The following is a 13,820-nucleotide window of genomic DNA, read 5'->3' as shown; positions in this document are numbered from 1 at the left end:
AAGGGGATGTCACATTGTTAAAACCACCCAAATGTAACTTTCTAAAGGATCATCATTAAATCAGCTATCCCTAATTGTTAGAAATTCTCTATGAGAGATACTGTCTATGAAGATATACATTAGAGAGCCATAGCTGGGCAACTGATATTAATGGCAACAAACATATTTGTCAGGATGCTTATCTGAGTTCTTAGAAATTTCTTTGACAAATAGGTTAATGTGAGTTTTCCAAAATATAACAAAATGTTGACTGTAATTATTTTATACTTGTATATATGTGATTTTCATGCTTTTCTGAGTTTTCAAGTTGATTACTTATTACAGCTCTTAACAAAAATTAATGAATTATAAGAATATATATATATATATATATATATATATATATATATATATATATGAAAAAAATACACTTGGTTATTTCTCTGGGTATATATGTATTTAATTCAAATTGTACAGTTTCGATTCAGCATGAATTGCAATAAATGGATCTTCAGCAGAGTTACTAACAGAGAAATGAGCATTGCCGTCACGAGAAACATAGATTTTAATTCCTGTACATTTGTCACCAATTTTATCTCCAGAAATAACATCACAGTATGTGCCAGCAGGAAGACCAGTTTGCAAAGTTAAAGATAATGGCCTGTAAAATAAAAATTAAAATTTAACTTGAATCAAGATAATTAAAAGCAAGAATACAGACCACAAACAAATGGCTTCACTTTGTGCTGTAGAACTCTAAGCAGTCAAGGTCTCAGGGAGAAGAAAATACAAACAAAAAGTCCTCTCCAGTGGATACAAATAGTTTTCTCAAGACCAAAAGTAATCTTATAGAAGACAGTGATTTCCTAGTCAACAGTCAATACTACCAGAAAAATAAGGTTGAGGTGTATCAGTGAAGAACTGAGTTGAATTGCCACACTTAGGTAAAAGTACTTCTTTGGTAAATACAAATATGTTAAATTCTTCCTCATCTAACTTAAGAAAATAGGGATTACTTTCAAAAATTTAAATTAGATTATTTCTTTTTTAAAAAGAACCCTTTTATCAAGAGGTTAAAATGCATTTGGGCTGGAAATAAAAATAATCCAGCATTTCTGTGAAGAAATATATAGTTTTAAATATGAAGATGTCTCAAGGTATTTATTTTGGTTCTCCCATCCACAAAAGACAGAAATTAAAAGACTAGGTAGGCATGCATTCTTTTGGCAAGAAGAGATATATTTGATTTACACTTTTGTCATTAAATATAATTTAGGCTACAATGAGATAAGCATGAATGGAAGTTGCCCTTGTACCAAGAAAATGGCTTGCAAAGAGGTTTTCTAAGCCATAGTTCTATATATGCGAGAATTAATATACAGAGACAGACGATACAAGTATCACAAATGAAAGGCCGGTAATAAGACGTCTCAGAGCTAAAACTAAAACTCAAAAACCTCCTGAGGTGAGTTATTGACCATAAGATATTCTTTAAACACATGCTTTAAAAAATATATATTATTTGTCACAGAGAGATAGGGAAGTGAAGTAAAAACACTCAAAAAGCAGATATAGGAGTAGTTGAGAAAAAGAGCTAGAAAAAAAAGTTATTTCAGTCCAGAGGCAGTATTTTAACATTATTTAAATAATAGAGGGGTGTATACGACTTGCTCTTCTAGTGATTTCACAAGCTTTATATGAATTACTCTGAGTATCTTGTGTGAGGTGCACATGTGAGCATATATATGTGCATCGTATCTGCACGTTATATACCAGGGTACATAAAAAAAATAATTCTGCCTAGAATCAAAAGCCCTTATAAAGAAGAGATCAAAGTATAAGAGTTATCATCATTTTTTCTGGCTCTTTTCTGACCTCTGTTTTTTAATCTACTGACTATTTTTCAAATGTAAACAAAGTAAATGATGAGGAAGAGAAAAAAAAATAAACCAAGAACATATTAGTATAAAATATGATTTCTAATTGATATCTACTTACCAGTCATCATTGTTAAAGACAATGAATCCTTTGTTTCCTCTCCCAAAAGCTACTTGGTTGCTACCATTGTCCCACCAATTTGTAAAAGGTTGGCCATCAACTACATTACGGAACATAACCATGTTTCTAAAAACAAAATACAGCATAGTTGCTATGAATACATCAGTGCTTCAACAGTTTAAAATAAAATGCTAATAAAGCTTATTATTAGAGGATATCTTTAAATAAGTATTCCCACCTTATTTGACGCCATCGATGTTCACAGACCCAGTCATTGCCACAAGTAGTGTCCTCATTAATAGTAACTTCTTTAATTACTCCATTATTATTTGGTGGCCCAACCCAATCATTAATATCCTTAATTAGCAAAAAGAATAAAAAATGCTCAGATTTTTAATATTACATGTGTTTGCCTCTTCCTTCTCCAGTGTACTAAATCCAATCTCTCCTATTTGGGTCTTTGCAGTGTCTTCATTTAGAATCCAACTCCTTCTCTTTCAGCAGTTTTATACCCTTTTACCATGTTCTCATCATCTTCTCCTCAACTTCCCATTTTCTAGTCCAGTATTTCAAAGGCAAATATTTTTTTTTAACCCTCTCGTTTTCTTTCCAAGGAATTGCAAGGTTACTTACTATCACTGTAGGCAGTGCAATATCATTGAAATAGCAAGTTTGGTGTCAGAAACAGAATTAAAACAGACATTATTGCTACTAGTTAAGAAAACTTAGTCAATATATGTAACTTCTCTGTGTCCCATTTTTGTCTTCTGTAAAAAAGGGATATTGCTTAGTTGCTATAAAAAGTAAATAACATATGTGAAAATACATTGAATATAATAATTGCTAAATAAATATTAGTTTCCTTCATTCTTCCTTTTGGATAAATGTATTAATCAACATATCACATATTCTTTCCTAATCGGACCAGATGTTTCAAATTGTTTTTCTGATTGGTACTTTTAAAGATAAACATAGAAAAAAAACAGATTATGTATAGAAAGGTTATTTGTGTCTGTTTTAAAACCATGTCATGTAATGAATAGTGGACAAAACTAAGGGTTTTCAGCATGCAGAAGTTTTGGAAAAGTAGAAATGTTATGGGAAAAAGAGAAGTGGACATAGTCCATGATTCCTGATGTCACAAATAAGACAAATTAGTGGAAGTTACAGGAAGTTGGCTCAATATACAGGGACATCTTCTAAATATTAAAGCTGTCTAACAACAGAATGAGTTGCTGTACAAAGTGTGCTTTATAAATTGAAAGCAATCTAGAGGAAACTAGATAAAAATCTGTCTAATTTGTAGTGAAGAGAATTTTCTACTTTAGGTATGAAGTTGCTATATCCGATGCTGTATCTGAAATCTTAACTTTCTACTCAGATTAATGTCTTTACCATATCCCAAATATTTTTCTCATCCTTACCTTTCCCAGAATAGTCTGCAAGTTTCTTTTATTTAATACATATATTTTCCTTCCACCTATAAGACACCTTCCCTATTTAATGTCAGTTCAACTATATAATTTATTTGCTTTCCACAGAACTTTTTTTTTTAAGTATTTAACAAGTCTTTATATTGCTTATACTATGGGCAGATACTGTTTTAAGTTATTTACAAGTGTTAATTTGTAATTGATATACCAATTCTGTGAAGTAGGCACTTATGAGAGGTACATATTTTACTCACTATATCCTTACTTTTAAGTGTTTTTGGGAAGAGAGGTATGTATGTCATATTTCTGAATTAGCTTGCATACCGTTTGACCATGATTTAGTTTTTAATATCCACTGCATTGCTAAAATATTCCTGTATCAGGTTTACACTTTAAATATTTGATAAATAAATAATAAATGTAATAGCATCATGTAAAATGCCTAAAACAAAACTGTCTTCCTTTTCTTAAGAAAAAGATATTTTGTATGACACCAAAACTTACTTTTCCATTCTCAAAATATCTTGGCCAACGGAAGCTTGACATTACTCGTGTAAACCCATAAGGATGAGCGAGCATAAATCCAACTCCCATTTTGTACAGTCTGAAAGTTACAAAATTATATCATCAGAGAAGAAACCAATGTTTTTAGTATTACTACAAGATAGGTAAAAAGAAAAAAAAAGTGGAGGGGGACTTCATTTCCTACCTAGGATCCCAGAAGGTAAGAATAGATGCTCCTCCAGCTCCATGTCCTCTCTGATTGTCGTGGTTATCCACAAAGACAAGTGCTCTGTCAGAAGGCATGAAACCCCAGCCTTCTCCCCAGCTCCTATTAAAAAAATACACACACACACACACATTTTTACAATAGCTTTAGAGTAACCTAAATGTGTATTTCTTTCAGTATAGCATCCTCGAATGAAATTCTCTCTCTAATTAAATGGTTATTTTGTAGGGTTTTTAAATATACAAACTATATATATCTAGCTATAATATTTATCTACAAATACATTCTATGTATGTGTATATATGAATTATTTGTATTACATTTATGTTACAGGTATAAGATTTTTGTTATCAAAAAGTCCTGTCAGAAGTTTTAGTATATTATAATTTAGATGGACTTCAGAAGGGTTAACATCTATATAATATTATACACAATGGCAAACTGGGTTAAAATAAGGCTTCAATATTATTCTTTTATAATATAAACATTTTAATATTAAAAATTAATTAGTTGATATAATGTAAATTCCACAGTATGGCCACATTGTAGGTATCTTATAAATGATAGAATCGTCTTAATAATAACCTGGACTTCAAGGTTTATATGTAAACATTAGGCAAATCTAGAATAGTCATATAATACATAAATTAAAATCTCTAGATTATGTTTTGGGTTTCTAGGTAATATTCCTTATGATTGACATTATAAAAATAAAGATGATCAATTGAAGTTTGGAAAAGTGTACCACTTGTTATTAGTAATTGAATCCTTGAAAGTAGTCTAAATAAGGTCCTAAGAAGATGACTCATATGAGGATAATATGATTAACACGTCTGTGAAATAATACAAAGGACAAATCATATTTCATTTACTTTAAGTAAGCCATCTTCTCTCCATTCCATTTGCGCAAAACTGTGCCTAGTTTTGCACCATACTTGAATTCTGTCACACGACCATTTCCAAAATAGTCACTGCTTTTAATTGGCTCACCACCCAAATCAATCACCTAGAAAAAATATAGGGGAAAATATCATTTTAAGAAAGAATTTTAACCATAAATTAAATGTTACATAAAAATTGTTATTTACGTTTTTTGAAATGCCCCCCAAATTTTTATTATACCAAGATTCTTTTTGCCTTTTTCTTTTTCTTTTTTGTTTTTTGCTAAAATATATGCTACAGTATTAAAAGTAACATGATGACAAGGTGACCTGTTGTCCTGTGAAAATGCTGACCTAATTTAGTTTTGCATATAAATGATAATAACAATAGCTTATAATTAATATCTGGCCAACAATATTTCTAAGTGCTTGATAAATATTAACTTATCTGACTCTCTGACAAAAAAAAAGACATAATCATTATCATTGTCCCTTTTACTCACATGAAAAAATTGTTACATGGAGAGGTTAATCAATTTGCCTGAAAGAGCACAGCTAATAGCACTATAGACAAGAATTAAACTCAGACAGACTGGCTCAAGACTATGTTATTGTCTGTCTTCTCTAATGGTCTCTGAGGAGATGGTAAATGACACAGAGATGTTTGTAGTCTAAATAAATTCTTTGCACTTCCTTAAATCCCCTTGCGATAAAGAGTTAGATAAAGAAAAGTCTCTGAATAAAAGAAGGTTAAAGAATACTGATCTATACAAATGCTTCCTGTTCTATACACTGCTCTATATAAATGATTCAGCCATTAACCTATAGAAATTACATTTTTAATTAAATCTGACATTTATTTTTCTAATGAATTAAATTATTGTTTATATGCACATATATGTACCTCCTGGTAAATGAAAGGTTTACTTCCTTCAGGGAACCAGGTTGTATTTAGATTATGTAGTTTATCCAAAATTGCCTTCATGTCTCCAGGCCACATGTGCTTAGAAGCATCGATTCTGAACCCTGCTACACCAAGGTCAATGAGATGGTTCAGATACTCAGCAATCTTGGACCTCACATAATCTTTTTCCAGGGCAAGATCAAGAAGACCAACCAGACGACAATCTCTGACCTAATGAGATAAAAAAATTTGTGATCGACAAAGAAACATCAATTTACCCGAGAAGCCATTTGATTATCCATTCATTTATTCTTTAATAGATATGTCTGTAGTGCCTTTGCATTGGGCACTGGGGATATGCTGGTATGGACGTACCTTTGAAATAGTTTCTATTATAAAAATGGAGAATATAGGGAAAGTGAATGAGCTTTGTAATAGGGAAGAAATTAAATTGGGAAAAAATGTTTTAAATATTGTTTTGAGTTTCTTATTTTTAAGAAGTCAGACTTGGACTCCTGCTTTCCTAAGCTAGTATTTAAATGGAGATCATGAGCTATCACTTTGTTTCAGATCATTACCTGATAAGGATCATTGTAATTCTCAATGTCTCCACTTCCAGTTCTACATTTACCATCATTAAAATCCCAAGCAGAGAATGGAACAGCCGGAAAATCCCTATTTCCAGGGTTGAAGTAACTTCCACACGTACTGCCAGTTCCTGCAGCCACACCATTTCCACACATATGATTAATTACAGCATCCACATAAATATGAACCTGAAAGACAAAGTTTCTATTTGTTTGATTTATAGAGAGGGAGAAATCTATAATATTACTGATTAAAGTTTACAGCATGTTAATAACACTCCAAAATATTTCTTTTCTATTTTATACCTGATCTTCTAAGAAGACCAAAAGTAAAGTGTGAAAGGAAATAAAAGTGAACTGAAGACCTACATGCATTGTAGCTACGTGGTCAATATTTACATACATGATAAATTGATAGAACCAAAATCTATTATAACTGTGAACAATTGTAAAAAGCCCTTTTTTGGGGAAGGCAAGAATCAGCTGAGACAGAAGAGACTGATTTTTTAAATTCCCATAGATCATCCTAAGAAAGCAGCCAGCCTCTACTGTCTACTTAGCATCTGAAGAGAGGAAGGTAAATATTATCTCTCATCATTGTCCTCAAAAAGATTACATCTATTTACCATTTTAAAAAGGAGAGGAGAGGGGAGGGGAGGGGCGGGGAGGGGAGGGGAGGGGAGGGGAGGGGAGGGGAGGGGAGGGGAGGGGAGGAGAGAAAAGAGAAAAAAACTGTGGGGAAGAAGATTTAGGAATTACGGGTGCAGACACAAGTCACATAAAAGTGACAGCAGATATTGTAACTGGAATGTATATTTCCTAACTAGAAAAGCATTCCCTAGAAATGTGTATAGTTATAAGGGTTAAAAGTTGATATTTGCTTTATCAGATGACTTTAAAGTTTAACTTTAGTAGATAAAATGGCATATATACAAAGATTTACAAAAGTTGAATATAAGCAACAATTAGATTTTAAAGTATATAGTAAAATGAAAAATAAAAAAATATGGAAAATGTCCTGCTCAAAAGGAACGAGAACATAAATTAATTTTTTGTACAATCGTTTTAAAGGAAATTAATTCACTTACACCAGCGTTGTTACATCTAGTAACCATGTCTTTGAATTCATCTTCATTTCCTGATCTTGTACATAACTTGTAGCTAATCGGTTGGTATCTTTCCCACCAAGGTCTTGAAGGGTTGTTAATGACAACATTTTCATTGGGTGGAGAGATCTACAAATAAAACTATCTTAAGTATCAAATTATGACTTACTTTATATCATTGGATACTCTAGAAAATAATCTATCTAAAGTTATTTCTGAATCTTTGTACAGAGAGCTACATTATAATCACTTGAAATTATTAACAGTACATTGGAAATATGCTGTCAAAGAAAGAATATGTCAGAAACAAAACATAATGTTGCCAACAATACTAATTTTTTTTTTTCTTTCTCAGCACACTGTTTTACTTAGAGTACTTATCTGTGAAATAAAACGTTGTCCCAGCTTCACAAATACAGATACCATTTACTATAAGCACAAAAACTCGGCAATTTATACTATAAACAATACCCACCTGAACCCCTCCAAATCCCTTGGGACCTAAGTATCGCTCACATTCAAGAGCAATATCTGCCCAGCGCCACTCAAACAAATGAACAATAGACGTTTTTCCAGGTTTGGTATTTGGGGCATACTGAGCCCAGCAGAACCCAATGGCTGAAAGCAATAGAAAGAACTTCATTTTGCTTTGACGTAGTCAGTATTTTTTCTAGCAACTATTTATATTCCTGTAAGAAACATATTTTACAAAGTTAATGTTAACATGAATAAATACTCAGAGTACAAGAATGTTTATTCATAATCTAAAAAAGATTATCAATAATCATGTTAACAGATGAAGAACATTCATAAACTCTTTCAAGAAAACAATCTAAATGACCTTTTAGAACTTAATGTTTTTCTTATTTAGGGAATATTAACCTTTTTAAACATCTGGCGTTATATAAATAAAAGAATCATTAATCATACATTATTTATCAGTCATTAATCATACATTAGGATTAGATTTTATTTTTAAAGTCTTTAACTGACAGAAGGAAAATAACAAACAGAGCCAACTGAATTCATAGTCAAAATATTGCCTTAACTATCTATTTGCAAATATTTGTAATGTTTCAACTTCAAAAAAAAAACCAGTATGTTCAATTCAGTTGTTTTTCATTCCCAGCACAAAGCCCATGAATCAAGGAAACAGACTTTTTTCTCCCTCCAAATCATGTGCTTAATGCAAAGGGTGTGTGTGTGTGTGTGTGTGTGTGTGTGTGTGTGTGTGTGTTCTCATTATAGCCACATATTTTGGGCACCTGATAAAATACCAAATTAAAGAATTTGTGTCCCTTTTCCTTTTTAATATAAGTGAAATTTTATGAAAGACAAAAATAATACAGGTGTGAAAAACCTCATTCAGCCAACAAATTTTAACTGAGTGTCTGCTTTTTGCTAAGCACATGGATGATATCCAGTATATACTGATGACTTCACCATCAGAAAAGTAACATGATTAGAGCTTTTGGAGTATATCAGATGAATTAGAAGGCAAACAGAACTGAGACAGAAACAATTGAAAATGTGTGCAGTGGTAAATGGAGCAATGATGGAAACTAGATGAAAGCAGTAAGAATGGAAGTTAGGAGAGCAGAGAAAATTATTACAACATGTGAGTGGAAGAATGGCAATGCCATTATCATTCACAGCGCATACTAGAGGCAGACTTAGTTTAGGAAAACTGAAGAGTTAATATGGTATATAATTAATGTGAGGTATAAAAAAATTAGATATGAAGGAGAAGCAGAGAGAGCTGGGAGTTTTCAAAAAAGCAATGATGGTTTTAGAAATCACACAAAATATTTAACTGATTTATTACAGACACTGACCAACAAGAACAGATGACATCCACAAGCAATTTGTACGTATAGGCCAATGCACAGTAGGTGAATTATCAGGCCTTGAAAGCTGGACCCTTGAAGTTGACTGTGTATCAAGAGATGGTGAATTCAAAGTTACAACTTCGGGCAGTCCACTCATCTACATAATAGATAGATCAGGTGGGAGGGGACATATAAAGAGGTGCCTTCAAAGTAGGGAGAGGAGTTTCATTTTCACAGAAAGGTTTTCAAAACATATAGGGAGGAAAATGTGCAAGGAGAGCAAAAGACTAACTGGATATAGACGAACATTAAAAAGAGAACAGGGAGAAGACTAAGTAAATAGTGGATAGTTGGGAGTTAGCGAAGCAACATTTGAACTTCATAATTGACTCAAGGTTCCAAATGATAAAAGGTAAGAACATGACCTTAGAAGTTAGACAAACTAGTTTAAATCCTAACCTTGCCATTTATCGGCTGTGTGACCCTGGAAAGTAATCTCTGTAAATTTATCTGTAAACCAGAAAAAGTAATGTGTACCTCAACATTTTTATGATGATTAGATGAGCTAACGCAAATACAGCTGTTATCTCAGTGCATGGATATGGTAAGAGCTCAACATATTTGGATGCTGTGAAATTGTTGTTATGTATTGTCACTTTTACTGACTATTGAAATTGCTATACACTCATGCTCTTTTCCTATTTTCATGTATTATCACTTGGACATTCTCTTTTTTTCCATTCTAGTCTTCCTAAATTCTAATAATACTTTGTAATTCTCAGAAGTATTTTCATATCCCCCAGAGGAATAGATGGTGATAAAGAATATACTACTGTTTCCACAATTTATTTCCTTTTCTTTCATTTAAACTCTTCAAAGCTTCTAGCAGACCATGTGTTGGTTTTAAAATAACTTCTCATCTTTGCCTCATCAGTTAACTCTGAACTCTTTTTTCCATAACAAATAAATGTTTTTCACAGTGCATTTTAGGATTCTATTAAACTAAGGGATGATTTACAGACACAATTTGGGGAATTATACTAGCATTCCAGTATACGTAGAGATATGAAAAAAATATAAGCTTTAACCAAGGGTAAGGCATTGTCATATGTTTTTTCATTTAATCTTAATTTTCATCTTAATTAATCTAAAGAGCTATGAACTTCATAGACAGGCATTAAAACAACTAAAGTATATTTATATCCTGTAAAGTAAAACCTGTTAACAAATCTTTGGCATCAATAAAAAAACCAAAAAAATAAGAACTTGAAATAGCTGTTATGTCTGCTCCCCATTAGTTTTCCTAAAATGGTTCACCTCAGAGAAACTATTCACAGCTATTAATATCCATGCTCAGGTGCCCACATCTTGTATTTCCAGGATTGCCCTACAAAGAGGAAATTTTATTTTAAAGCTCTAATTGTTATTACAATGTGCCAAATAAGATGCTGTGGGATTTCCTTAAAAATATGAAATAGAGCATTTGATAAGATCCTAACAACAAAGGAATGCTCCTTAAGGAGTATTTATATTTGAAGTGTCAATAAAACATATCCAATGTTAAGACAAAATAAATTCTGCTAACAGACTTCTCCACCAAGTTGTTAGTTTCTGAAGTTCTCAATTGTTTTTTTTCAGTTACCTAAGAGGCCTTTGTTATGTAATATCCACACTATGAATGACATTGTAGGGAAAAGGCTCTAGTATGAACTCAGATTTCTCTTAACACATCAGATACCATAAATTTACTCATTTAGCTTAAAGTCTACTTAAATCACACCAAAGCCATGACATAAATAAAATGAAGGAGCGCTATTAAAATGCTGAGCAAAAATAAGTAGTAATGTGTACCTATTTCTATAGCTTCCTTTCTATGTAATTATCAGTTACCTACATATTAGTTATTTACAAAATTGTTTCCCCCTATCCAAAGCAGCCTCACATCTCAGGCAGATACTAATATTGTTTTCTTTAACAAATAAATGAATTAACGTTAACCAAGAAGAGAGAAGTTGTCTACGCTTGTCATTTGTAGTCATTAGTCTAAATATCTCATAGTTAAATACCTTTATAACATGTAATTTAATAAAATATCATTTAAATTTTAATGGAAATACTTTCAATGTCATGTCTATGTTTGTTATTTTATCACTTACATTTATCTCCAAGTGTTATTTTTTTCTATTTTCCCATTTTCAATATTCTAGAAGCTTCAGGTAGTATTACTATTGTAATACTTGGTCAAGGTCGTGGTTTCTCTTACTAAAAAGTCATAATTCCCTGAATTTTACATTGAATCTCATATACAACTTTCTCAATACAATATTCTGTCACTTATGAGCCCCCCACGAAAAAAAGGAAGAAAAAAAATGAACCTGAGCTCAGGATAAGTCACATGTGAAGGTTAGCGAGAAGAAGGCAAAGATAATAAAGTTTGCCTACCAGATAGATCTCTGAAATGAGAGAAACATTTTAAGTGAAGGCTCAGGCGCAGTTCAAATATAAATAGCACATTTTGTCCAGCTGGAAACCGAAACTTGACTTGTCAACAAACCTAAAACAGATTGTGAAACTTCGAGCTCTACCAAATCATATGACAGAAGCTACTTATTTCAAGACAAAAAGCGTGTGTGGGGAGGTAACTATATGATACTAAAAAACATTAAGATAACTTACCACATCAACTTCTTTAAATCAGCAATCTTTCAAATCCACAGTTCAGTCATTTTTCAATTATAAAATAACAGCAACAAAAACAGTTACCATTTTGTTTTCTCTTAGGAAAAAAATGCTGTCTTTAGGACTTTCTAGATCTCCTATAATCCTCTTCCTTTCAGTAGGTGCTCTTACAGCCTGTTTTAATTCTCCAGATCTAATTTGTACACAAATTGTAATCGGAGCTCCACAGTCACACCTGATCACTCCTCTCTCCTGAGCAAACCACTGTCTTCCCTCCCCTCCTCAATTTGTTAACCTACCGTCTAATTACACTGTACCTTTCCAGTTATTTGCTTTCACTTTGTCTTCCTTTCTCTTTCTCCAAATCCTCTCCCAATTTTAATTAGTTTTTTCTCCTAAACCATTTGTCTTAATCTATAGGGGAAAAGAATTGCTGAAGTAACCTTAAAGGCACATATTAGAATGATCGTCTCAAATGAATTAAATAATATTAGTGTGACTAGAATGTAAACAAAGTCTCTAAACCAAAAATCTCATTTTGAATCCAATTTTGCCATCAACTATGTGAACCTTAAAGAAAACATTAAGTCTATAGATTGCATTTAGGCCCTTATTTAGAAAATGGGAATAGTAGTATTGTTGATAAATAAGATGAAAATACAAAAATGACTAACAACTAACAATATGCATTGTTACTATGTGCCATTTTAACTTATTACCATATTGATTTCTCACATATATAAATGCAAGATAGAATTATGATTATACATAGTTTTAAACAGAATAAAGTGATACAGGGAGAAATTAAGTTATGTAATTTGTCCATGGTCAAATTTCAGTCAGTGTTGAAACAGAAATTCAACACCAAACAGTCTAAGTCCATAGTGAACTCTTAGCTTCTTATCAGCCTCCATCACTGAGTTGTTATAAAAATCGAATAAAATATTGTATGTGAAGATATTTTGTAATCTGAAAGTTTTTGTTTAGCTAATATTAATATGTTTAGAAGATTTCACAAGTAGTAAGGATTATTGTCTTATTTCCTGTTTTGTTCAAATTTTCACTCTAAAAATTAATTTTCCTCTGTTAAAATTTTTGTTCCTGATCTCATACACACCCATAAAATGTATTGTTGTTCATAAACATTCAGTGTTCCTTCCTGCAGGTGAAATATACACTCCTGTCCTGTTGAATTCAGGAGTGTCCATGTGATTTGCTTTGGCAATGAAAAACACCAAGAAGATACATGTTTTAATTTGAGGTCTCTGTGATTGTTAAAGCATGTGTCAAAATGAAGTTTCACTGATAGATTGTAAAGTGACTAATATGAAGAGTCCCCTTGTTGATGTGAGATGAACATAAAAAATAAACTTGGCTATTGTAACCCACGGAGGAGCTTTAGTTTTTTGTTACTGTAGCATAACCTATGCTGTTCAGAGGCAACCATTAAGTTCCCTTAAGCTGAGTTATGAGACATCTATGTAATATTTCCTTTCTCTTGGGATGTAGGCCGTCAAGGGAAGAATAAATCATAGAATCAGAGAATATTAACCTTAAAAGAGACTATTAGAATAAACTAGTCCAGTGACTTCTAGACTTTGAGTTCTAAGTAATTGGTGAAATTTCAAAAAAAATTTTGGGATAAATATTTTTAATACAAAAGTCATGAAGTTTAGCTTTCTAAAAAACATCTA

General features: G+C 32.0%; 1 protein-coding gene across 4 annotated transcripts; it reads right to left on the bottom strand.

Annotated features, from left to right (window-relative positions):
* Positions 1-414: 414 nt before the first annotated feature.
* Positions 415-12,387, bottom strand: LOC109459347 (pancreatic alpha-amylase). Of its 4 annotated transcripts, none has more exons than XM_019753719.3 (11): positions 12,124-12,387; positions 8,094-8,307; positions 7,601-7,747; positions 6,504-6,701; positions 5,926-6,156; positions 5,013-5,146; positions 4,120-4,242; positions 3,915-4,014; positions 2,216-2,334; positions 1,978-2,103; positions 415-640 (listed from the first exon to the last, which is right to left on the bottom strand). In XM_019753719.3, exons 2-11 carry the CDS (start codon positions 8,259-8,261, stop codon positions 439-441), a joined length of 1,548 nt encoding a protein of 515 aa, XP_019609278.1. In that variant the 5' UTR covers positions 8,262-8,307; positions 12,124-12,387; the 3' UTR covers positions 415-438. The 4 variants fall into 4 exon arrangements, with proteins under 4 accessions (XP_019609278.1, XP_019609280.1, XP_019609281.1 ...); XM_019753721.3 differs by lacking the exon at positions 12,124-12,387 and adding an exon at positions 11,890-12,028; XM_019753722.3 differs by lacking the exon at positions 12,124-12,387 and adding an exon at positions 11,823-11,933.
* Positions 12,388-13,820: the final 1,433 nt, after the last annotated feature.

Source organism: Rhinolophus sinicus, chromosome 7 (genome assembly GCF_057876585.1).
Source record: "Rhinolophus sinicus isolate RSI-liver-muscle chromosome 7, RSI-T2T, whole genome shotgun sequence".
Classification (NCBI taxonomy): domain Eukaryota; kingdom Metazoa; phylum Chordata; class Mammalia; order Chiroptera; family Rhinolophidae; genus Rhinolophus; species Rhinolophus sinicus.
This window is presented reverse-complemented; position numbering and strand designations above follow the sequence as displayed.